Source organism: Hippoglossus hippoglossus, chromosome 11 (genome assembly GCF_009819705.1).
Source record: "Hippoglossus hippoglossus isolate fHipHip1 chromosome 11, fHipHip1.pri, whole genome shotgun sequence".
NCBI lineage: Eukaryota > Metazoa > Chordata > Actinopteri > Pleuronectiformes > Pleuronectidae > Hippoglossus > Hippoglossus hippoglossus.
In genome coordinates this window covers 10,243,735-10,269,215 of record NC_047161.1, presented here as the reverse complement: position 1 = coordinate 10,269,215, position 25,481 = coordinate 10,243,735, and the positions used below count along the sequence as shown (strand labels likewise).

The 25,481-nt window shown below is 44.3% G+C and overlaps 1 protein-coding gene across 1 annotated transcript; it reads left to right on the top strand.

Annotated features, from left to right (window-relative positions):
• Positions 1 to 816: 816 nt before the first annotated feature.
• Positions 817 to 23,950, top strand: tinagl1 (tubulointerstitial nephritis antigen-like 1). Its single transcript, XM_034600267.1, has 12 exons — positions 817 to 972; positions 4,456 to 4,766; positions 6,766 to 6,832; positions 11,817 to 11,909; positions 11,989 to 12,103; positions 14,174 to 14,300; positions 15,077 to 15,227; positions 15,321 to 15,507; positions 16,519 to 16,564; positions 17,596 to 17,719; positions 20,642 to 20,687; positions 21,056 to 23,950. The coding sequence occupies exons 2-12, from the start codon at positions 4,463 to 4,465 to the stop codon at positions 21,221 to 21,223; spliced, it is 1,428 nt and encodes a 475-aa protein (XP_034456158.1). The 5' UTR covers positions 817 to 972; positions 4,456 to 4,462; the 3' UTR covers positions 21,224 to 23,950.
• Positions 23,951 to 25,481: the final 1,531 nt, after the last annotated feature.

The window sequence follows — 25,481 nt, the reverse complement described above, 5'->3', positions numbered from 1 at the left end:
GGAAATAAGCAAAAAGCAGGAACAAATTAATACAAACTTTAAGAAATTAATCCAGTATTATTTTATTTTAGTGTTTTTTGCCGATAGTTTGTATGTTGTGTCTTAAAATGATGCATCAAATATGACAATCATCATCTTATGAGAAGACTGATTCATATATACAATATATATATATATATAAATATATATATGTACATTTTCATGCATTCTGAACATTTTTTAATCCATACAAAAACACTTCCTTTTTGATTTCCTGAACTGAATCAATCCAGGAGGAGGAGAAAACAGAGGCAGATGATGTAAAACAACTAATTTGGGCCGAAAACTCAGCTCAGGCTGGTTTGAACATTTCTAGAAGTTGGGAGTTTGTCTTCAAGCCAATCAAATATTTCCCTGGCTCCCTGAGGGGAAGTTATGCAAACCAGTGTCCACTAGAGGGTGAACACTCAGCAACTGTGTGTACAAGGAGTGGATTCATTTGACCATGCAGGGGAAAAACCACAGATAGTGGCAGAGGGGAAACCGCTGCTGTTAACAGTGGAAGTGACAGTGGAAACGAATGGAGGGAATACAGATGTGGCTCGTCACCTTCAGATCAGTGCGGCTCCAGTCTGATAAGGAGAGGGAGGCATGAGGAGATATCCAACCTGTGGGAGTCACAGGGAAACAAGTGTGAGGGAGGGAGGGAGGGAGAGGGAGCGATCACAGAGCAGGAGGCAGTGGAGCAGGGGGACAGGGCCGGGAGTGAGGTGGAGGTGGGGGGGGCACCGAGGGGGGGGGGGAGTGGTTATTCGTCACTGGCTGCCTGTATATAGAGAAGACGAGAGTCTGACAGAGCAGATCCTGTGAGAGAGGCAGGAGGGAGGCCGACTTTCATTTGTTGTTTTCCTGAACCTGCGAGCCAGCGACACTTCATCCGAAAGCCTCTGTCGGATTTAAAAAAAACAACCTGGATTTCTCTTTTAATTCAAGGTAAATAAACTTTTTTTCTTTTTAACTCTCTTTACTTTTTGACTCTAGATTCAGAGCAGGTGCAAACTGAACAGTACAGATTCACTGTTCTCAAATGTCTTCATGAATCAGAGGAACTTTATATTTGATTTTATGTAACCTGATCTTCTCATCTTCTTCCCTCCATTCTCTTTCTTTCATTTTCACTCTTGCCGTATATTTACCTTCAGGGTGTGGGGTTGTGTGACACAATATATTCAGGCATAAGAGTTGGAAGGCTGCTGAGATTTTTTTTAAAGAGGTTATTGAGTCCAGTGAGTGTGAGGCTACATCCAGACCAGTGATCCTCTCCCCTGTTGCAGGCCTTATTAGACACCTGTATGCTTATCATAGATGTCGCCCACTGCCTTGAACTGGTGGGCGCTTTAAAAATAGAAACGGGTAATAGCCTGTGCAGTGTCACACAGAGGGAAATGGAGCTGAAAGGGCTTTTATGCAGATTAACTGCGCCAAGATTCCTGAATCATCTGGTGGTTGGTGCAGCGCAATCTCAAAGTTCAGCTGAGTGAAGCAAAGTTCAGCTGAGTGAAGCAAAGTGAAAGAGTCATATAAGAAAAATTACAATATAACACAGTTATTTTCTTACCCAGGCGGAAAGTTTAGGTTTTTATTTTTTGTCTTTATATTTCTGCCTCCACCACAATACAGCAGTGAGGTGAACAACTTTAATTCAAAAGTAAATTTCTGGTTCCCACAGTTATTTGTTAGAAAAGAAAATCTGAGTCTAAAATGGTCCAGTGTGGGATCTGTTCTGCTGTTGAATTACATCTCAGATGTTTCCTAACCTGGGAAGATCATAACCAAACTATTTGAATTTCTAGATGTCTGCTCAGATAGGTGAGAAAATGTCTTGGTAAGTTTGGTGAACTGACCCTTTAATAGAGAAAGAGCTGTGTTTTTTAATATAATCAGTTTGTACAAGCAACCAAGAAAATTTAGGTTGTGAACATTGTCCTGCTTCTGTGTGATGTGTGTGTTCCAGGTATTACTAGTGTTGTGGGGATGTAATCTGTTTATACAGTCACATTATGGGGACTTAAGGGGACAAAAAGCAAGTCGACATACGTGAATTATTACATTTTAAGGTGAAGACATGTTTAGCTTTAGGTTAAGGTTGGGGTAAGGGTTAGGCAAGAAGCAAGTCTTCAGGAAATCACTGTAAGTCATGTCGTGTGTGTGTGCGTGTGTGTGTGTGTGTGTGCTGAGGGTCCGGAGTGGGATCAGTTGCTCGACCGCAGCTGCCTGGATCACTGATGAGCCATATGGAAGCTTCAGAGACGCTCTGTCAAACATATGTTTAATAAAACTAAAATGAGCTGAGACATCAGTGTCTAATTAAATCTTTAATATCTATTGATCAGAATCAGATGTTGTTACTTAACTGATTCTGTCGATGTGTTTGAAATATTGAGTTTGACTGTTTGGTTCGGTTTGGACTTGGATTGACTTACGCTGAAAACTGTTTTCTTACATTGAAGCTACAGGAATAATAACAGTGACGAGTGGTTGAAGTTGCTCCTGATGGCGTACGACTGTCAGCAGGCAACGCCAGGGTCATCACTTGTGGTTTCACTCTGGTGTTGTGACCCGAAGGCCTCGGCACTTTGTTGAGCAGACTGGTGGGTGTTTTATTATACTGCTGCTCAGAGTCTGCCACAACAAAACACTGGGGTAAAAGAGGAGGGCTGCCCAACCCATGCTGCCATATGCCGGTGTGTGTGTGTGTGGGTGTGTGAGTGTGTTTCAACTAAAGGCACAGTCATGCAGAAAACAGCGCAGCAAAGATCCTTTTCCGGAGCCCCGCTTTATGTGCGGAGTGTCTATTGTGCTCTGAGGTCTGATTGGATAATTAATGATGCTATTTATGTAAGCAGCAGGCCAACCCCACATCTTTGTCCGGCCCCCGCAGAGACTCACTCATTGAGTAACCTGAGACAGACACACGCACACAAACAGCCATATGGATGATTGTTTGACCTTTGTCGGCTCGCAGAGGGACAGTTGTGATGCTCTTTTACATACACACACACACACACACGCACATGCACACGCACACACCCACGCACACAAACACATAATGGAAAGTGTTGTGTCGAAAATCACAGACAAAAAGTAAAAAAGTATCACAGTGTACACAGTAGTGGGGTGTAACAAAGTACATTTACTTCAATAACAAGATCTGGATCCAATCGGGGCAGGCGTTAACATTAGACCCCGCCTGTTTTAATGAGAGCAACATGCACCTGCAGCAGCAGCATCACTGGTTGAGAAACAACTGAAATGAATTCAGAGGAGGCCGAGTATGTTGTTGCATTGGGGAAAAGCGGCACTCTGCAAGTACTTTTACTTTTAACACTTTAATCTTTAAAAGCGAGTACTTACTTACTTTTACTGAAGTAGAAAAGGTAATGTGATACTTTTACATTAGTCAACTGTTTGAGTTTGAGTGCCTCCTCCACCGCTGACTGTGCCTCATTTAAAGTCAGAGACCAGGAGAAGTTTCTTTCAAAGCAAATCACTGATTCATATGTTGTTGTTTTTTTATACTTTCTCCATACTGGCTCCAACTTGTGCTAAAATGGTTGTTGTGTGATTGTAGATTGTGCAGTTGGAGTATGAGCTACCAACATGACATTTTAGATAAACTTTATTGTCCATAGAACGCAGACTGTAACAGTTCACCCACACAATTTCCTCGAGTGTGACAGATTAGCTCTGACAGCAGGACATTACTTTATTTCCGTGACTGTGATAGCATTCTAATCTGGGATAATAAAGGTGACCTGTGACAAGTGACTGCACAGGGTAATTATAGTGCAGCTGAATTCATGTGTCACAACCACTGCAGTGTGAATACGAATAAATCTGGTGCAAGAGGAATATACGAAGAGGAAATATTGGGACAGGGAGGGTAAAAAAAAAAAAGGTAGCGAGTGAACTGGCCTTTCACCCTGAGACCCGACAAGGCTCCATCGTTCATCCGGTTTAAAGCGACCATCGAGGACTTGTTCTCCACCACTTCCATCCTGCTGAGAGCATTTTCATATTAAGCTGCTGTTTGTCTTGGCGGCTTGGAAGGAAAAGCTGGAATAAGCAAGCAGATGATCTCCAAGCATCACATGGGTTTCTATTTGGACCGTTTGCTGCCAAGGTTGTTTAAATTTATCCTGTGTGTGTGTGTGTGTGTGTGTGTGTGAATGTGAAATACGCAGCAAGAGGTGGATGGTGAGTTGGCAGCAGTCCTACCCCAATTATCCTTCTCGCAGTGTTAACCTCACTCACCTCTCTTCCTCTGAAGTGTGAAGCGTTTGTCCAGCGTCTTCCTTTGGAAAAGTTTCATAAATACGTTTCCACTCCATCATATACGAGTTGTTTTAATGAGCATTACACAAAAGCATGTCTTGAATAGAATCGCCTCAATCTCTTGATATGTCTCCTTCACAGATTTATCATGAAGCTCATCCTGTTGACAGTGTCAGCGCTGCTCCTGCTGGTAGGAGAGGGTACAGCAGACAGAATCCTGTCCAGGAGGACCAAGAGGGAGCTTGCCAGTCCTCTCCATGTTGGTGGCATCAGGGACCCACGCGGCTCGTACTGTGAGAGGAGAGGAGGCTGCTGCCCGGGCAGAGACGACCTGTGCACGGTGCCCTACCTGGACACCATCTGTTACTGTGACCTGTTCTGTAACCGCACCGTGTCCGACTGCTGCCCTGACTTCTGGGGACACTGTTTAGGCGTGGAGCCTCCTTTCATTGGTAAGTCAGGGTGGACAAGTGTGTGTGTGTGTGTGTGTGTGTGTGTGTGTGTGTGTGTTTGGGCCTGTTGGAATTAGTTAAGCTCAATCAGAAAGCAGCAGAGAACCCTGCCGACAACTCTGTGCTGGACCACAATGCAAAGCAGCATGACACCTGAAAATAAATTACGTAGGTATGTAACCGGCTTTCCCTCAAACTCGGACAAGTCAGAGATAAAATAACAATTAAAACTGGGGGATATAATATATGTGCTATTTTAGTTATAACTTCCAATCAGTAACCACTGAATAGCTTTATATGGTCAAAACTGACAAATGGTTTCTAATGTTTGATAATGATTTTAAAAAGCCCTGAAAAAGACAGAAGCTTTTTCCTTTATATACAAATTTAGACCCCAAAAAAAAAAATCTTAATATAAATATGGAGTAAGAAATAAATTACCCTCTGTTCCTCCCTTTTAAGCAAACATATGATTTTGTATATTTCATACCATAAATAGATGAGTTAAAGTTGAAATATTTCCCCCCCAATTTTTCTCAGTGTTTGATTATCTGAACTCTCTAAGCCATTGTCACGCCACTCTCCCAGTGCAGAGGTGTAAAATGTGCCAGCGACAGCAGAGTCCTGTACCTGAGAACAGAGCAGGGAACAGTGGGCTTCTTATGTACCCAGACAGGGGGAGGGAGGGGGGGAGGGAGGGAGGATGAAAGGATGAATGGAGGTCAGGAGAAAGAATGTAGGCAATGCAGAGGGAGGGAGAGACAGACAACGGGCGCAGGATGGATGGGGGTGGTTGGCCGGGGTGGGCGGCGCAGGTATGTGCTCCCTGAGCGACAAGGTAGTGGGATCAGGAGCTGGGATGTGCACACTAATGCATTTGCACACACACACACACACACACACACACACACACACACACACACACACACACACACACACACACACACACACACACACACACACACACACACACAGAGACACACAATGGCACCGTCAAGCAGCCTAGAAGAAAGCTGTCGCACTTCAAAAGGAAGGAGGCGACAGATTTTTTACAACAGGTCCTTTCTCTTATTGCTGCCGTCCAGTCACAGATCGTTCAGATCAGTCATCAATATTCAATAGTTTATACAGCCTGACTTTAAATGCAGTTAAAAATGTCACAACCACCCATTATACGGGATCACATGGCCGACTGTCAGCTCTACAGCCTCCTGCATATAAATCAGCTCTTCATAAAAGTGTGACTCTCCCCACGCTGCAGCTCGGCACTAAATGAGTTGTGATATAGGCCGGGTGAGGCAGCTGCGAGGGGGGAAAATGGATATCGGAGCCATAAATCACACTATCAGCTCGAGGCCTCACACCACAGGCGAGGAAAACACACTCGCAGTGTTAATTTTCACAGAGCACATGCTGTGAATTCCACATGAAATTCACACTGACAGCACCCTCTGCCGTAAATCAGCGTGCAGATAAACCTCAATGCGAGCCTGTCACCAAGTCAGGGCAGTTTTTCAATCCGCCAACGAGCAAGGTTCAAACTCCAAGTGCAGCTGAACAAATGCCTGCAGAAGGAATGCGTCCCTCTTGGATCTTTTTTAGCGCAGATCGGACATAACTTCTCCACAGACGCTCTCAAATGCCAATAGATGTTTTTTGAGTGCTTCAGTATGATTAATGCACATTTGTGGCGCTTTCCCTCAATTTCACAAGAGGTGGCGAAGTCGAGCGTAAGCTGGTTAAAGCATGACGAGGGCCTGGGAAGCCTGGAAAGCAGCTAACAGCACATTCCTAAACTGGATTAGTAGAGCTCAGGGTGCACCCAGACCCACATATACTGCACACGCACTCCAGGAGTTGCACATTCTGTTGTGTTGTTTGTGTTTCATTAAGTGTGAGTGCTCATTTGTGTCTCTTGTGTTATTGTGAGATTAGCAGAAGGATCTTTGTTGTTGAGCCACATGAAACCCACAGTTGCCCCTCTTTGTCTCCCTCTCAGGCAGCTGCGAAAGAAATGGAAACAGGTTCCTTACAGGGCAAACATACAAAGAAAACTGCAATTTATGGTATGTAAACCCCTTTCTCCTTCTACACTTTCCTCTTTCAACCTCTTAAATCCTGCAGGCTTTTCCCTCCAATGTCCCCTGAAGTAGCTCAAAGCTGAAAAAACATCTTTCCCTCACCTTCTGACTGTTTCATCCACATGTGCTCGCTATCTGCTCCATCTAACACTTTGTATAAACCATAAGATGAGTGGATTATTCAAGCCCTACAGGCCATGTTTTCATGAATGCACCATTACAATAAATTAAATATTGTGTTTATGTTTTGCATCACATTCCTTTACATTTCCTGTTGTTTTCTTAAAACCTCAGGGATCTGTACTCGAATTCAAAATCAAGTTGTGTGGGTTTGCACAATACATGTGTTTGTGTGTGTGCACAGCATGTGTTTCTAATAAGAAACCAACTTATTATCATAAACACTGGTGGCTTTATGGAGTAATATCCAGTTTTTATGATATCCAGCCTTTATATCTATGTTGTGGGTTGAAATCTCACATTAATGACATGATGTTCATACCACACACAGACATAGAGACACACACACACACACACACACACACACACACACACACACACACACACACACACTGACCCTGTGTACTTGCACTTCCTTTCTATCCTAACTTCTTTGTAAACAATAGGCAATATATAAATATATTTTAGGAGGTAGAGAGGGTCGTCCACTAACCAGAAGGTCAGCGGTTCGATCCCCATCTCCTACAGCCTGCATGCATTCCAAAATGTCATTGGGCAAAATACTTAAGTACCCCTAACTTACCCCTGACGGTTGTGCCAACAGTGTATGACTGGTGTGTGATTGTATAAACGGTGAGTGAATGGGTCTTCACGCTTCTGTCTGGTTCAGATTCCTCCTCTGCTCTTGGATTTCTTTCTTCTGTGCAACAAATCTGTCCAGATTCCCAAACCAATGCACAGCCAGATGTAATGTTGACAAATTAAATTGTTCTGTCCAGAGGAGGAGCACAGGAAATCTGTTCAAGCTCACAGTTTGAGCACCAGCGGAGCAAATCTAAGCACAAGCTAGGGCTATTTGAGTGCAAGCGCAGGGTTTTGAGTGAAAGCATTCCAAAATCTGAATGGGATATCAATAAGTGCTTCCCTCAAACTGACAGACCACAATGGTAAACATCATGCCCCCAAATATCTGACATCAAGTAACAAACAGCTCAGCAGTGTGTAGCTTTTCTCTTTGTCTGTAGTTGTCTGTGCCCACCTCTACAATAGGGTCCCTGGTAAATTCAATCATTTCCCCTTGAGTCTCTGAGCTGTGTTCTTACACATGCATAAAAATGACCCTGAACACAGCAACACAAAGCTCAAGCATTATTTTTCCACTTCAGTGATGCTGATGATATACTCTTGATTTTATGACCTTCACAGGAAGTGAAGACATCCTAAATAAGTATTTTAGATGAGCTATCAGTTGCAGCAATGTGACTTTTATCTCCACAGCCTTCACAGTGTAGCTGTTGTCGTTTTTTCTCTAAATGTACAAGTGTCAAGGAGACACAAAACAGTCCTTGAGAGACTTGAGGGAGGCTGTGAAGGCAGAGAGAAGGGAAACAGAATTCCTCACCTGTCCTCCACTATGGTTTCTCACATCTGTGTCATTGAAGGTTCCTCAAAAACCCTGTAAAAGTATACGTGTGTGAACATGAACACTTGACACATAAATGTTAATTTAACATCTTTTAGTGGATCAGTCGTATATTCGGCTCCATGCAAAAATGGACTTGCTGTGGCTGTTTGTCATGACACGTCCAACCCAAACCAGCCTGACCCCACTGATCTCCACACCATCCGCTTTAGAGGCTCCAGCTGCTCAGCTCCAGTAGCTGCATGTGTCAGTCTGACAGGCCAGAAGTCTGACTCTTATCAAGACGGCACAATTAGGTTTGACCCAATGGGTGCGATGGCCTGCAGATGGGCGAGGATGCACGTTGATGAATGGCAGGATAACATTTCTGTCAGAGGAAAGACTTGTGTGGGTTGAGTGTGGTGAAAAATGACCTCTCAAGGTCTTGAAGTCAGCATTTACGTGCTAACTCCCCCTTTCACAACCAAACAATAGAGTGTTATGTGCATACGCTCTAACATGTGCTTGTCAGGGCAATACACGGATGCTTGAAAAATTGCACCACAACTTTGGCACACAGGGACAAGCACTCCCCTCATCCTGCGCCCACTCTCTCCACTTATTAATTTCCCAGATGTGCGTCCTCCCAGCTGGAGGAGGAGGAGGAGGATGGGGCTTCCGCTCTTCCTTCTTCTCCCTCGAGTCTCTCATTAGCAGCGGTGGAGCCCCCGCACACGCACACTCTTATCTGCGCCTCCTACATATCGTCACTGATAATAGCAGCAAATGGCCTGTCACAGAAACACTCAATGAATGTGCATTCTTTGAGACGCAATCACTATGATCTTTATACGTCTCTACATAGTTAGAGCTTCACCACACTGAGCATGAGGTATTAAAGTGACGCTTGCACAGTGTGTACAGTCGTGTGTGTGTGAGGATGTGCAACGATAAGTGTGGCAGTCTTTTGTTGTGTTAATGGGATCTCCAGCCAAGGGGGCCTTTTCCTCCCTTAGCTGTTGGCATCCTGATAACGCTTTATCTCCTCCCAACAATCTGGAACGTGGCGCCTCCTGCTCGCACCGCGGCAGCCTCCTACAGGAGCGCCCATCGCCGCTCTGATTTGCCAGCAGCTCGGCTCTGTCTGCTCGTCGCGCAGCGTCCTTCAGATCGGACGACAGACAACGACAGCTGTAGCTTTGTCTCGTTGCGTAGCGTCTCGGATAACGTCACATCACAGTGTACACAAACACGGCTCCGTTCCCACGGCTCTGACAGGGTCTGTGATACCTCGTGTCACTCAGGTGTGTATTGTCTCCGAGGTGGAGAAGATCTCTGTCTGTAATGGGGGGGACTGTGACGGGGAATGTAAAATATGGCCTCTCGCTGACAGACCTTATATTTCACTCCAATACACACTCCTGCCCCTTGTCTCCGTAAGTCATGCTGCCTTTCACCGTGTGTCTGTCTGTGTGTGTGTGTCCACTGCTGTGTGAATTTATTGCTGCGACTATAGCGCTGAGCTGCAGGCCTGTGTTCCTGCTGCTGATGGGACAGAGATGGCAAAGGTCATTTGTCTCTTTCCTCAAATCAAAGCCGTCGTCTGTGGAACACTCACAGGTCTTAACTCTGCCAGTGTGTGTGCATGTGTGTATTTGTATGTAGGCGTGTGCATGAGCATTGTGTTTGCATGGGTCTCAGATTCCCAGGGAGGAGCAGTTTTGTGCCCGTGTGTGTGTGTAATGATCCTCTTGGAAAGGTTCCCTTCTCTTGTGAACATAATATTAGATGTACAGTAGACACTATGGATGGCAGTCCATATACGTCAGTGTGGGAAACACCCCTCATTGTTTCTCACACCAACTCAGTCCTCATAATAATCTCATATCGAGTCGTGGCTACACACAGTGAATTATAGACACTACTTTATAGGTTTGGCATTTTGTCTTGTATAATCAGGAGGTTTTGTTGAGATAAGTATTTTACGAGACACATGAGAACAAAAACACTTTTAGTCAGACACTGAATAAAACAAGAAAACCCCAATAAAGCTGGAAAATTTCCCGAGAACAATCGAGTGTGGGAGCTGTTTGCAAGTGATTTAAAAGATATATAACAGTCAGTCAGGTCCGCTGAGCACCAGGACTAATCTGTAATCCTGTAACAAAGCAATCTGTCATTAGTACACTTCAGCTTTTGTACACATTAAACACACAGAATATAACCTGTTAATTAGTGAGCTTTATCGGTGGATTGTGTCCCATGTGGCTTGGTTTCTCCAGGGTTTATGCTAAGCTACGCTAAATGACAGCAAATTCCCATTTACCACACAGGCATGACAGGGGAAGTGTTCACCCCAAAATGTTGAACTGTTTGTGAATGTATTAACAAATGAATTATGACACATAAATTGTGACTCCCCAATAGTTTGATGGTTTAGAAAAATGTCATTTATAAACTGAGGTACTATCTCTTTAATTATTACGTGTTATTCTGTAACAACCTGATAGGATAATATAAAAGTGCAGGACAGTTAGCGATAGTAACGTTTTTGTTTTATTCAGACAGCTACAAGAAATATACAGGCAATCCAAAGTTCTGTAAAATGTCATAGTTAGAAATAATTAACCAGCAAGACAGGGACTCTCCAATGAAGCTACATTTTTGTGCAGGAATGTTTTTAATCATTTACTCTGAGGTAATCAAAAAATCTGTGACAATGAGGAAAGTTTCTGTCTTGTGCAGTTTTTGTCAAGTATGATTTTCAAGTCGGGGTCTTTGTACTTATATACATTTTAAAATGTGGAACTTCAACTATTAAAGCTATAGTGTTTACTAATGAAAGTTCCTGCGTTATATTGTTGTGTTGGTACTTTTGCCAATACAATGGATCATTTTTCTACTACTTGTGTGACTATAACTTATCTAATGATTCAGGGTCCACAGACACACACACACACACACACACACACACACACACACACACACACACACACACACACACACACACACACACACACACACACACACACACACACACCTTCATACCAAACAGTTTTTTAGCATCCCCAAACTAAACATCTGAACATCATCATTAATATCCTGCTCTCTTATCTGCTCTGTCATCTTCTTGACGTCTTCATTCCCTCTGGACTAAAAATGGCTCTGCGTTCTGCAGCCATAAAAGGCTGAATGTTCCCTTTAACCTTTCCCTCTCTTTGCTGACTCGCTTCTTGGGAATTCCACTGAACCACTGTATATTTGACTGAGATGATCTTTCTATTTTAGCCAATGAGTTCATCGGAATTTGCTTAAATATGGAGAAAGAAGCTATTTCTGTGCGATTACAGCATCTCATTGTCTCTACTGTCCATCTCCCCACTTCAGCACATGTGGGACTACAGGACGATGGGAGTGTGAGCAGAACGCCTGTCTGATGGAGTCTGACATGATCCATGCCATCAACAGAGGAAACTATGGGTAAAAAACACGGACACACGTAAACACACATATTTGAAGGTATATCATGGTTGCAAAGTTCACACATTTTTGTTTTTAGGTGGAAGGCTTCAAACTACAGTCAGCTGTACGGCATGTCTCTGGACGAGGGGATCCGGTATCGTCTGGGCACACAGAGACCCTCCAGGACTATAATGAACATGAATGAGATCCAGGTACATGGCGGTCGTCCTCCTTGAGAGAGAATCATTTTGGGGGTGTATCTAACTGACGAAACAAAATATGTGTGTGGTCAAATTCCTGAAGGCACAGAAGCAAACTTAAGCCACTGATATTATTGTCAATCCCGAGAGCTGCTGTTTTGTAGCTGACCTCTGACATCTGACCCTGCTTTTAAAAGTGAGAAGAAATATCACCTTACTTGTTGCCAGTGGCATAACCTCGAACACCTCTTAAACCCTGGATTTCCCCTTTTAAATAATACAAAAATAAATGTTAAAGACATTCACTTGAACTCACATGAATGTGGTGTCATTAGAAAACGTTTATTTGTTTTTTTCATCAGTCATATCAGTCAGAAACTAGCCTGAAAATGTATGTGTCCTAGACGACATGGAGGTGAATGAGTACACGTGTGTGTGCGTGTTGGGGGGTGGGGGTGTTGGAGGCAGGAAGTTTAGGCGACAGGTGAAAATGCAGAGAAAAGCTGACTTGTTACCATTGTGTTATGTTCTTTATACTTCCTCTGAGTTTGGGATTCGCGGTATGCTGGTTCCCAGATCAACTAGAATAAGGGAGAGCTGATTAAACTCTTTCACTTAATTATGGCGGCCCGTCGGAATGCGATGGCGTTTCCGTCTGGAACCTCGGCCCACTCTGATCCACTCAGTCTTTGTTTACATTTCCCGCAGACAGATTACATAAGACGGAACCAAAACATCAGACAGGAGAAGACAAGCGAGGGTGATGGTGGCAGCCGAGGAGAATAAAGAGCAGGCTCCCCTTCAGTCTGCACCTCGCTACCTCTGCCCACATCCATTACTTCGCCCATCCATCCATCCATCCATCCATCCATCCATCCATCCATCCATCCATCCATCCATCCATCCATCCATCCATCCTTCCTCACTTCCTCACTCCCCCGTTTACCTCTCCCAGCATTCCACGACTCTTCCACCTGTAAAACCTCGCCGCTCCCCCTCCTCCTTCCGCTGTCAGCGTGTCCCTACCTGTGCCAGGAACCAGAGCAGAGTCCATTCATAAATCTCTCTCCCTTCCTGCGTGTCTGCAGACTCATGTGTAATGGATGGAAAATTGGAAACATAATCAATTACACAAACACAGACAACTCTTACTCTTGCAGCCATTCCTCTTCATTTTTTTTTTATTCGGCCTTTAGTTGAATTTCTTCAGGTGTGCGGATTTTCTGGACTTTGACCTTCCGCAACAACCACTCCGTGACCAGTGGCACATTCCTGAGTTATGCATCAGGTGGCCGTCTGTTCTCTGAATACCTCACTATTTAACCAGAGGAATGCAGCGCAGGCAGCCCGGCTCTTTGTGGGCGAGTGGGCGGAAATACATCGCAGAGCAGCGTGCGTTCTGTTGCCGCACATAACTGGGCGATTAGGCGAGCATCCAACCCAGAGTGGAGACTAACAGATTGAGCCTGTTTGGCATCTGAGAAGCACCTGGGAGTGAATGCGCTCTGTCATCCTTTCGTTCTAATTAAGATTTATCATCACGCTGAGGTTGATAATCTGAATGGAGGTGGATGCCTCCGTGGATGCTCAGTTCACTTGGTACAAATGAGGGACTCAATTATGCATTGATGTAAGCACATGGCCTCTTGGTTTCATGGAGAGGGCCTGGGACCAAAAGGTTGCTGTCTATTCTACCGGGTCAGAGATCGACACAGGCCCAAATAGTCCAAATCGTCGGTGAATGGGTCCCTTCTCCCGCAGGGTTGATTAGCAGACTTATGTAACCTGCCTGCGTCGTCCACTAGTATTTGAATGGCAGTCGTTAACTAGTGTTTTGTTCGCTTGTGCGGTTGTTTTGCTCGCACCACGCTTACACAAGCTTCAGAGCTGCAGCCCCATGTTGGCGTGTGTGGAACTGGAGTCTCCTCTGTTCTACTTTACATTCCTGCGTGACATGTTGTCTGTCTTTTTTCACAATGATGGTTTTTCCTAAGAAGTGTCAATAGCAGCAGTCTCGTGAGACATTACGGTCAAAGCAGATAAACAGGACTCTGACGTCTCCTCCCTCTCTCCGTCCGTTAGATGAACATGGATCCTCAGAGTGACAGTCTGCCACTCTACTTCAGCTCAGCAGAGAAGTGGCCCGGGAAGATTCACGAGCCACTGGACCAGGGCAACTGTGCAGCTTCCTGGGCTTTTTCAACTGCAGGTAAGTCGTAAAATAAATTCAGTATTAGTCGAACTACATGGAAATACCCTGAAAATACAGAATTCCATTATGAGACATACAGCAATGATAAATAGCGTAGGGAAGTAAAAAGGTGTAAAATTAAACATCTTTTGATACAAGTTCAAAAACACAAACAAGAATAGCACTGCCGCCAAGGCCCAACAGTCTCCTTATATTCAAGTCATAGATATCAGTTCCGTAAATGGGCCAGATTTCATCAAGATCCATGATTCCCTGGGAAAATTTATGAAAATGTCAAAAACAATGCCCTATGTCACAATGTTAAAGAATGTGAAATAAAAATCCTGGATCTGCCCCCCTGATCCAGATCTGTGCCAATGATTAATGGGTTTTTCCTTTGCCCATTTCCCATCCTTCCACCAAGTTCCGTGGTAATACGTTGAATAGTTTATGTTAAAATCCCGACATGCTGCACTCTTGGTCAGAAGTTTCCTTCTTGTCTCCGTGGACATGATGATGTTTTCTGTGGTCAGACGTTGTCATGTGCAAATAGAGATGAGGAGGAGTTTACCAACAGTATTCAGGGATTGTTCATCTTTTTGTTTAAATGTTTGTTAACCAGCTTCACCTGGTTAGTTTTCATGGGTGTGTATGGGCCTCCTGATAAATAACTGACATCCGTTATAACACAATTTTGTCTCCTTGAAGAATTTTAGGTACAAAAAAAGTAAATCAAAATAATCCTGTAACCTGTGATCAAATCTTTTTGTTGTGTTTCCGATCCTTGTCTCCAGCTGTGGCCTCGGACAGAATCTCCATCCAGTCGATGGGTCACATGACTCCTCAGCTCTCGCCCCAAAACCTTATTTCCTGTGACACACGCAACCAGGGAGGCTGCGCCGGGGGCCGCATCGATGGAGCCTGGTGGTACCTCAGGCGTAGAGGGTAAGCACAACACCCAAAATGACCCTCATTGTATGGAACCAAGATATGGTGATGACTTGTTGACATCTCTTTCTCTCCTCTCCCTGCTCACAGAGTGGTGACGGAGGAATGCTACCCCTACCGACCCCCGCAGCAGACGCCAGCAGAGGTGGGACGCTGCATGATGCAAAGCCGCTCCGTTGGCCGGGGGAAGAGGCAGGCCACGCAGCGCTGCCCCAACTCGCACAACTACCAAAACGACATCTACCAGTCCACGCCGCCGTACAGGCTCTCATCCAGCGTAAGCAGCACATCGCCAACACCCGACCTGCCCTTTAAATCTCCAGCAAACTGTAGAATTTTGGATCTCCCTCGTGCTACAGTAGACATAATCTCTCTCACATGTTTTAAGTGTTTTTGCACATTTTCTTTCACGCATACTTGACCCCCTTGTGAATGAACATGGGAATGTACAGGATTAAGCTCTCGCCGCTGACGCCACCTGGTTGTATTTCTACCTGTATGTTTGGCAGCTTTCATGGTGCAGGCAGTTGAAATACTTTATAAATGTATTGGATACTCATGGCAGTGAGTGAATTATACTAATTTACAGATGGAACTGTGGATGTCCTCATCTATAATCGTTATCTGATATAATATCCCATGTGTCTGTATCAGATCTCTGTGTTTACCCTCTATTATCAGATTACTCAACTCTACACATCAGTTATATTCTCTATTTGGTCATTGATTAAGAAGCACAACTTTACATAAGAGTTTCTAATGTTTATATCAAAGTTAAATCGCTGGATGATCTCAAATTTCAACCGTCCCCTCGTCCACTTCACGGAGAAATCGCCTCTGGCCTTTCTTATTAGCGTTAGGTGTTGTGCAACATTCACTCAAACTGCTTCCAGAAGCCGTCTCTGCGTGCAGCCACCGCTCTCGTGTGCCCTCTCCGATTCACAGACGACCCCCGAGCTGCAGCCGACATGTGGTTTCATCAGGCAGCATCCATCAGTGCTAAACGACAGCTAATGCCTCTGAAAATCATTACAGCCTGTTGTTACTGTCTCCCGATGGTCTGTGAAGTCAATAAGCCAGGCATTAAGGCCGGAGGGCCCCGCTGGACTCAATCTTGTTATCTAACTTTTAACATCCAGAGGAGGAGGAGGTGGGGGGGGGGGGGGGGGGGGGGGGGGGGGGGGGGGGGGGTTGTTTTCATCCTCTCCATTTCACCGACATGTAATGATCTTCCTCTCCATCTCCCTCTGCTCTGCCTGTAAATCTCTGCCTCTATCTTCTCTCTCAGGATAAAGAGATTATGAAGGAGATTATGGATAATGGCCCCGTGCAAGGTAAGACGATGCCTCCTTCTGTGTGTTCCTCTCAAATGTACATTAATGTCAACATTTGCTCCCGGTGAGTGTTGCTGCACTCCCGAGGGACGCGCAAATCCAAATGTGTGCTTCCTCAAGCCTCATGTCATGATGTCATGTTTGACCTTATCAACCCGAAGGTTTTGTCCCAGGTTTTAACTACGACCTCAGTCGCTTGGTCAAAAATGATGGGCCTCCATGTCAGTGTGGTTGAACTGACCTTCCTTTATTAGCTCGCCTCACTGTCTGGTGCCCATCTGGACCGTTGTCAAGTACACTCCAGTAGAGGAGTCATGTGTGTGTGTGTGTGTGTGTGTGTGTGTGTGTGTGTGTGTGTGTGTGTGTGTGTGTGTGTGTGTGTGCGTGTGTGTGTGTGCATGTGTGTGTGCGTGTGTGTGTCCTCAGTGATCCTCTGAGTCAGTGCCAGCCTCTTGTTTTATTGTTTAGCAGCTCAGGATAACTTACTGGCTTCATGTCAAGTTTCCCCTTTTGTCTTTGAGCTTGTCTCTGAAACAAAGGTGTATAGGTGTGTGTGTGTGTGTCTGTGCATGTCCCTGTGTGAGTGCACATACGCATTGTGAGTTTCTGGGAAGTGTTCTTGGCCAGAGAATGCAGGTAGATCTCCAAAAGAGGGAATTTCTGAGAGTAACATCCAGAGAGTTATTAATCTGGAAAGTGAAAGTCACACGGAGTTCAGCTGTGCAGCACACACACACACACACACACACACACACACACACACACACACACACACACACACACACACACACACACACACACCAGGGGAAATTAGGTAATTACTTTTAGATTAATCGAGGTTTAAGTAAGATCTTTATCTCTCTTCAGCAGCTCTTATAATAGATATTGATATTGTTTCTGTGTGTACGTGTGTGTGTGTGTGTGTGTGTGTGTGTGTGTGTGTGTGTGTGTGTGTGTGTGTGTGTGTGTGTGTGTGTGTGTGGGTGTGTTGTATCCGCCTACTAATTCTCCCTGCCCATTTTTTCTTGCAGCTATTATGGAGGTCCACGAGGACTTCTTTGTCTATAAGAGTGGGATCTACAAACACACTGACGTCAGCTTCACCAAACCTCCACAATACCGCAAACACGGAACACACTCAGTCAGGATCACTGGGTAAGTCACCCATGTACAGTTTCCCTGCACGTACCAAGCCTTTGTTTTCTCAGTTTTGTGGCGTATAAATAATAACACGGGCCCAAGTCGAGTTCTTACCCTTTGCACAAACATGAATAGACTCAAGATAAATACGATTGTGCTGCGATTTTATGATTCTGTGTTTGATGATGAAATATTCAACAATCGACAGGAAAACTAAGAATAGAGTTTTCATTCTCCGGCCAAAAAACATTTGCCTCGTCTCCTCCCAAACAGTTTATTAAGGATGAATCAGGTTTGAATTGAGCAGCTGCTGCTCCCATCAGGCTTCATTCAAAGCTTCATGTGCACGTGTGTTTGCACAAGATTGGCAACACATGTACATGTGGATAAACTTCCCTCCAGGTCTCACAGACACACCTTGGCTCCACTCCTCCGTCTGCCCCAGTCTCCTTTATCTAGTAACTACTGCGACCACAGGTATGCAGGCGGGCAGACGGCTGACACACCTGGAATACCTGCCCCCACCCTCGGGTGTCTCGTTACCCCCCCCCCACCCTCCTGTCTCCATCACTTACCTACCACAACTCTTCTCATGTCGCAGAGTCTCCATCATCACCGCTCTGCTGGTCGTCTTATTACCGATCATCCCACCTTCTCTTCTAGCTCCTCTGTACTCTTGTTCTCATCCAGACCGTCCTCACACAGACAGGTTCGCTGTTAGCTGCGGTTTTCAGGTGTTGTTTTCAGGGCAGTGAGAGGCCAGAGGCTCTGACCTGCAAAAAGTCATAAATATCCTTCATTTTTTGGACTTACAAAAATGTGGTCGCGCTCTCCTCCATTAGACCTCCAGCTGGTTTTGAAGTGTGTGTTTCAGGACAATGATACGTTGCTGCTCACCAGTCTCACTTTCCAAATTAGAGAAATGAGCAGCTATCCTCGTAATGGGTCTGTTATGGCGGCTGAGGAATGTGAATGTTTGACTGTACCTCAGAGTCTGAGCTTGTCTCTGAAGTTACATGAACTCCAGACAGAGGGGGGGTTGGGGGGGGGGGGGGATTTCAGCTCCATGATAAAAGCAGTCTCTTTCTACTTTTATCTGATTGGCCGTGGTTGAAGACAAAATACAACCTGTTTACCAGGGATCTTCACTTGTTGTGTTCATGTACATTTTATAACATTGCATACATCATGTATAGACATGTATATGATAAACACTCAGGCCTTCATCCTCCAACCTGTACTTAGCTCTTTCAAATCACATACCTGAGGAGCGCACGCTGTTCAGAAATGTCTTGTTGGGAAACTTTGCGCACTGTGTTCAAGTTAGGATCACACACTGTAGACTGTAATTACACCTCAGCCTATCTTTTTCAATAAACTGCGGAGGTATGCAGGGTGTGAGATGATGCTGAGGAAGAGGACATCCAGCGTTTCCTGAAGGCCTCCCGCTGTTTGGCTCGAGTGGATGTGGATGGGCCTGCGACACAGGTTTTAAGGACAGATGGAGCGAAGAGGGGAGCCGGTGAACCCAGTGTTTTGAGCTCCAACCTGCCAGCCACTAGCATCGGTGTGTTTACATAGGCCAAATCCCATAGCGGTGCGTTCCTCTAAGCCCAGGGCCTGGGAAAGTTTTTGGAAAGAGCATTGAGGTCCACTGTGGTGGAAAGGTCTTTGTCTGGGCTGCTGATCCTCGCTGCACCGGACAGAGAGAGGGGGATCAGTCCCCCCGTAGAGGAGGTCAGGGGTGGGCTGAGGGGCGTTGGGGAAGGGCGGGGGCACGTGGGCACAGCGGTATGCTCATCATTGTCCCCGACTGAGCAAGTGAGCTGATTGGAGGCCAGATTAGAGCTCAGCAGTGGTCTGATGCTGTCTGGCTCTTTCCATATCAATAAATATGCAGGCAGGCAGGCATGCATACGGGATCGTCACACACACACACACACGTACAGGTGTGTGCCCCAGAGCCCCTGAAACTCTTATCCCACTTCTCCCATTTATTTCAGTTTGTAGCATCTGATGTTTACGCAGCCGTTTTTATTGTGTCTACTCGTGGTCAGTGTGACGTCCGACTCCAGCTGACGAAACACCGGGCTAATAAAGTCACTCGCTGATAGAAGGTTGGCACTATCTGCCCGTGTTGTGGTGGCGGGCTACTGACTTGGCAGAGTCTGAGGCCAGCCTCTCTATTTCCCAGCATTCCTTTCCCTTATAAAAGATAACAAGCGCTCGGGCACCCGGACTCTCTTGGGAAACCGAAGGCCTAGAGTGCAAAAACAGGATGGGAACGGGCTTTGGGAGAATGTTTTGATCATGTCCAGCAGAAACTGTAGGCGTCTAAAAGTTGGCAGCTGCTAAGCTGAGACGAACGTGCAAGGCATGATGGGAATTTGCGGGGCCTTTGGCAAGGTTTTCTTAGAAGAAACAAGGAAGAAGGGTTAAGATAAGCCTCTAAGTTCAGATTCACACGTGTATATTTGTGTTTTTATAATCATCAGTTTTGTTGTGTGTTGTCCGTCCACTGATGGAGCCGAGGTAGTGTTCACTTCCTCTAAACCAACCCTCTCCTTCCTGTTTCATGGAAGGGGAAAGAGGAAAAGGGGAACTCTGTGTTCTTTGAATTGGAAAGATGTAGGAGTGCCTCAAGGCGTTGTCCAGCCATAAATACTCTGTTTTCAGGATGTTGTTAAGAAGATGAAAAATGTTTCTTTCCATTCCTCCCACTTGAACCTGACTTATACCTCTTCCTGCTTTTCTATATCAATAAAGCCAACTGCGAAAGTATGTGAACACATTCCTGAGAAGAATGCTAGCTGCAAATCATCCGTACTTTAAATATAGCTGTGCACAGCTGATCTTAAGTCTATATGTGAGGACATCTTCTCTTCCTGTTGTTTGACCCTTCACTCTCATGCATGTTCTTTCTGCTTTGTGCGTCAGGTGGGGAGAGGAGAGAAACGTTGATGGGACGTCAAGAAAATATTGGGTGAGCACAAGTTTCTTTCTTGACTGTGCTTGAATCTTCATTAAAATGTAAACATTTGTAATATATTTTGTTGACTTGTGTTCTTACATTATCCAAAATGTCTCCAACAATCTTCAAACCTAGAGATATCCCCCAATTGTATTTAAGGAAACAGGACGTTTCATTTTAGTCGCCTTGTAATTGCGTCATATCTGCTTTACCTGTGGCTTTGCAAGTCTCTGCTGTAACGTCTGGGTCAAATGACCTATGAAGAAGGAAAAACACAAACTAAATATTTTGGAAGTGGTTTTCTTTAGAGACTCTAATTGGCTGAAGTTACATATTGTCACAAAACAATCCTCATCTGTATTTTCTTTGTGTTTTTCCAGATCGCTGCCAACTCCTGGGGAAAGAACTGGGGAGAGAGCGGTTACTTCCGAATCGCTCGCGGGGACAATGAGTGTGAGATTGAAGCATTTGTGATCGGAGCCTGGGGCAGGATCACGATGGAGGACATGAAAAACCACCAGCACCACCATCATCGTCGACACATTTAAAGACACGCCAGATTATTTTTTTTAAATCCCATCTATAGTCAGGTGTTATCCCAGAGGAGAACCACATCCAGAGTCTGAGAACTTCACCACTTCCCCTTGTCCACCAGGCTGGAGGGGGGGACAACACCAAAACCAGCCCCAGAGCCCCTGAATCTTCTCCTTTCTCACCTCACTTCACTCTGGGGATTAATACAACTCCTCCCCTCCTCAGTCTTCAACCTTTTAAGAGAGCGACCTTTCCCTCTTCTCCCTCAACTCAAGGTTTATGGCACCAAAAACAGAGAAAAACTAAGCTCCAGTGCTTTAATGTTGCCTCACAACGAAGCACCTCAGGTACCGACTGCTCCAAAGACTTCCCAGAAACCTCAGTCATTTCTGGTGAAGCCATGCTCATGTCACGTAGGTTGATGACACAAGGAGAAGCTCAATCTGATGCTTTCAAGAGTCAACCTGAAACTTTAGTCGTCTGCAGCTCTGCATGCTAGAATCCAGAGGGACGCGGTTACAGAGGGACAGCGTAGAAACGAGGAAACGCGAGAGCCAGATTATTAGAAATCAGACCTGTTCAGAGGGACACACCCAGCTTAACCTTGTAATGTGATAATATGTCACTGGTCTTAGAGGACACACACGTTTAGAGTTAGTTTCTCACACATTCCAGTAAAATCGGAGAATCCAGCAGAGGAAACATGAGGTGATTTGTGAGTATGCAATTACAAAAAATTCTGACTTCAAAAAACCAAATACCGTTAGATTTTGTTGACGCACTGTGATGGGAAGGACAGCGTCAGTGGTTAAACATGTTTCTTCTGTTATTCGGCTGCAGGTGAATTCAATTATTTTCAGCCAGGACAGATGAAAAATGTCACCAACAATTAAAGGCATACAAATAAACGCCATGCTGTTTTTTTCTGACCCCGGGGCACCAAGTCATTTAAGAAATAAAAACACTGAAGCGTCAAAGAAAAAAGAAACCACAGTTGTATTGACCACTGCAAAAGAAGGTGTTTGTGAATAGTCGTCTTAAAATGCTTTTTTTCTGTGTACACTGTTACAATTCGAGATCAAGTTGTTGTTATTTTTTTTGCCGCGGTCACATGTTAAAGTTTTATTTTACTACTCATGTTTTAAATGTACTGTATGTAGTAACTCTCACAACACACACATCACTCAGCTGCTTTTCTGCTTCTGCATAGCTGTAACTGTTCAGGAGGATGAGGAGGAGAAGCTGCTGCTAAATCCAGTCTGTCCTACAATATGTCTGTCTTTAGTTTTAATGCATTTCACATGTAATAAACACGTAAAGCCACTTCTCACTGGTGCTGAAAAAGCGCTTCATGTCACGCAGGTTGACGATAAACTGTTTAGCATTTTAATGTTCTCATTTTCATTTTCATTTAGTTTTGTTTCGCGTTCTGCTGGAAATCGAACATGTTCTGACTCATCGGCCCTGCTACTGTGTCACGGCACTTTGTGATGCCTTCATTTCAGCATGATTGCAGGCACATTGAGGGACTTTCACATAGTTTTCGAGCACAGCCTCACTTGAAAAGGAACACATGCTATATTATTACCACTTACCTTAAATTACATCCCAGTGTGCTTCAGCTGTAACTTCAAAAAGAGCCTTTCTATTTCTCTATCAGCAGCTCTTGTGATCTTTAAGGTCCCTACATAGTCTCCTTCAGGCATGGATAGGTAGATGGACGTAAAAGCAAAGAGAAATGTTCGGATGGTCACACATTGTGTAATGTGGTGGAGGCGGCTATAGATGGATGAAAGTGGTTCGTGCATATTTCTCATGCAACGCACTGAGTGTTTGCTTTCAGATTGATATGAGCAAAGGCAGAGAAGGGAACAGGAGCGGTCCATCAACATGAGATGCACAACAGGTTTATAATAAATGACAAAACACAGAGAATAATGTGAAACATCTGCAGCCTGAGGAGGAGAAGCTTCAAATATATGTTTTCATGTGCTAGTTCCTTTGGTGACTGGTTTAGAGATGAAGAGTCATTTACACAGAGTATTTCATGACGTCCTAGTTATTTGTGGGACAAACCAATGCCGTGTTACTTAAGTGCACCTTAACAGGGGAAGCATAGTTGCAGACAGTGTAACTGATGTGGAGCAGGGCCTGAGAAGAGCAGACAACTTAGTTTTCATTCAGATGTTAGTTGAATCTGACCAAAGCTGGAATCTTATTTCATTTCCATTGTGCAGAGACATCTTGTTGTCAGTGTTGGTTTGTTTTGCCGACATTAAGTTGGATTAATGATCCTTCAGCTTCAAGCTTGGACCTAACTGCTATATACAGCATTGAATAGCTTAACATATGTAAAAGGTTCAGATGGGACCAATAACAATAGATATTATCTGCAAAACCTGTCCTTATGGATTCATATCATAGACATTAATGTTAACTTCAGCTAAACAGTTTTCTCCAACTACACAACCTCTCCTCTAAACCCCCCCCCCCCCACAGAGCTGCAGCAGACATCTGCTCACAAGTTGTGTATTTTATGTAAAATGAACCACTTAGTCACTGATGTGTAGACTTTATTTATGACGAGATGCGTAAATTATATACTTTTATTCTTCTTTGTTTTCCCTGTGCAATGTTTACTATCTCACTGTCTCTTTGTATCTCCTGTATTGTGTGCACCAAACGCAAATACCACATTAGTGTTCACTTGTGCAGCACAATAAAGTCTTTCTGAAACAGCTCGTATTGTGTCTTGCATTGACGGAGGGTGAGATAATGAGGGGAAAATGCCTGACAGATTAGGTGGAAGGGGACGGTGTGTGATTTTTAGGGAAGATTTGGGATCAGCGAGGCACAAAGGGAGAGACGGGTCGCAGGGTGTTCAGGGTGAAGCTCCATCGGACGTGGTCGGGTGGGATGAGGACAGTTTTTCTAAGGACCTGCTGTGTCAGCGTAATCTTCCATTACTAAACCCAATAACTGTGGGCAGAGGACGACCAGCCAAAGAGTATGCATGATAACAGACAGTTTAGTAGTAATATACATTATTTCTCATATAAATATATTATTATATTAATTCTTCAAACTGGATTTAATTAAATTCCTTTCAGACGGCCCCATCTCCGCTCAATACTTGATCAAATTATTAGATCTTTTCCCTGCCATTAATTATACTTTGATTTGTGTATGTGTTTGTGTGTTTTGTATGTCTGTGTCTCCCCGTCCCACATAAACACCTGGCTGCGCATTTGCCTCAGAGAGGGACAGTTTGACAGAGTCGCCCTCCTGTTTGAAGTGTGAGAGAGAAATTGCAGGTCTTTAAAATTGGCCACAGTGAGCAAATTACTGCATATATCAACTGGTTGTGTCAGTGAAAACTACCAGGTGCAACAAAACACTTTGACTAACATGAGGGTGAGCAGACCTGTGGAGGTGTTGACCTCAACCTTGCATTCCTGCAATCGAAAGGGCTTGTCTGTGGAACTTTTTTTACGAGCTTTGAGTAAATTCGTTGCTCAACCCTTCAACTTTAAGTACATTTGGAGTTTCTGTTGGTTACAGGTGAATGCGAAAAATGCATCTGTTGAATTTTCTGTTTAAAAGTTGTACTTTGAGATGGTCACGCTATGCTTTTCACTGCAAACTAATGTGTTTCCCGAGAAAGATTAAGTTGCATATACAGCAAAGTGATGACGATAATGCTACAGGTTAAAAAAACAATCTGTTCTCTCTTATTGCGTTGAAACCATTAGTCTTATGTTTCGTTGTGTTAACGAGATAATGTTTTGAGATAAAACATTCTGAAGGGCACTGAGTGGAGTCCGTACCTCCACCAAGGCCCAACAGTCCCCTGATGAGACCACATTCAAATTCACTAGATCCAGATGTTTATTTGGATCTGCACCCAATTGCACACACTTATCAAGGTCAGATTTTTTTTCATCAAAATCCATGAAATATTATCTGAGAAATCAATGAAAATGTTGAAAAAGCCCTATCTCACAATGTTCCCTGACCCATATCGCATCCTTCTACATCCTTCATTTTCCCTGTCCAACCTAAACCCATCCTTCCACCAGGTTTTCATTTCATTTGTATAGTAGTTTTTGTGTAATGCTGCAAACTAACAGACATTTTTTTCCTTGACGGAGGTAATTCAAATACGTGACTGGGAATTTTTCCGCCATTATGTAGAAAAAAAATCATATTTGAGGGCTTATGCAACAAGATATTTTTGCCATGTGATTATTCTCAGATGATGAAAGGCCCTTT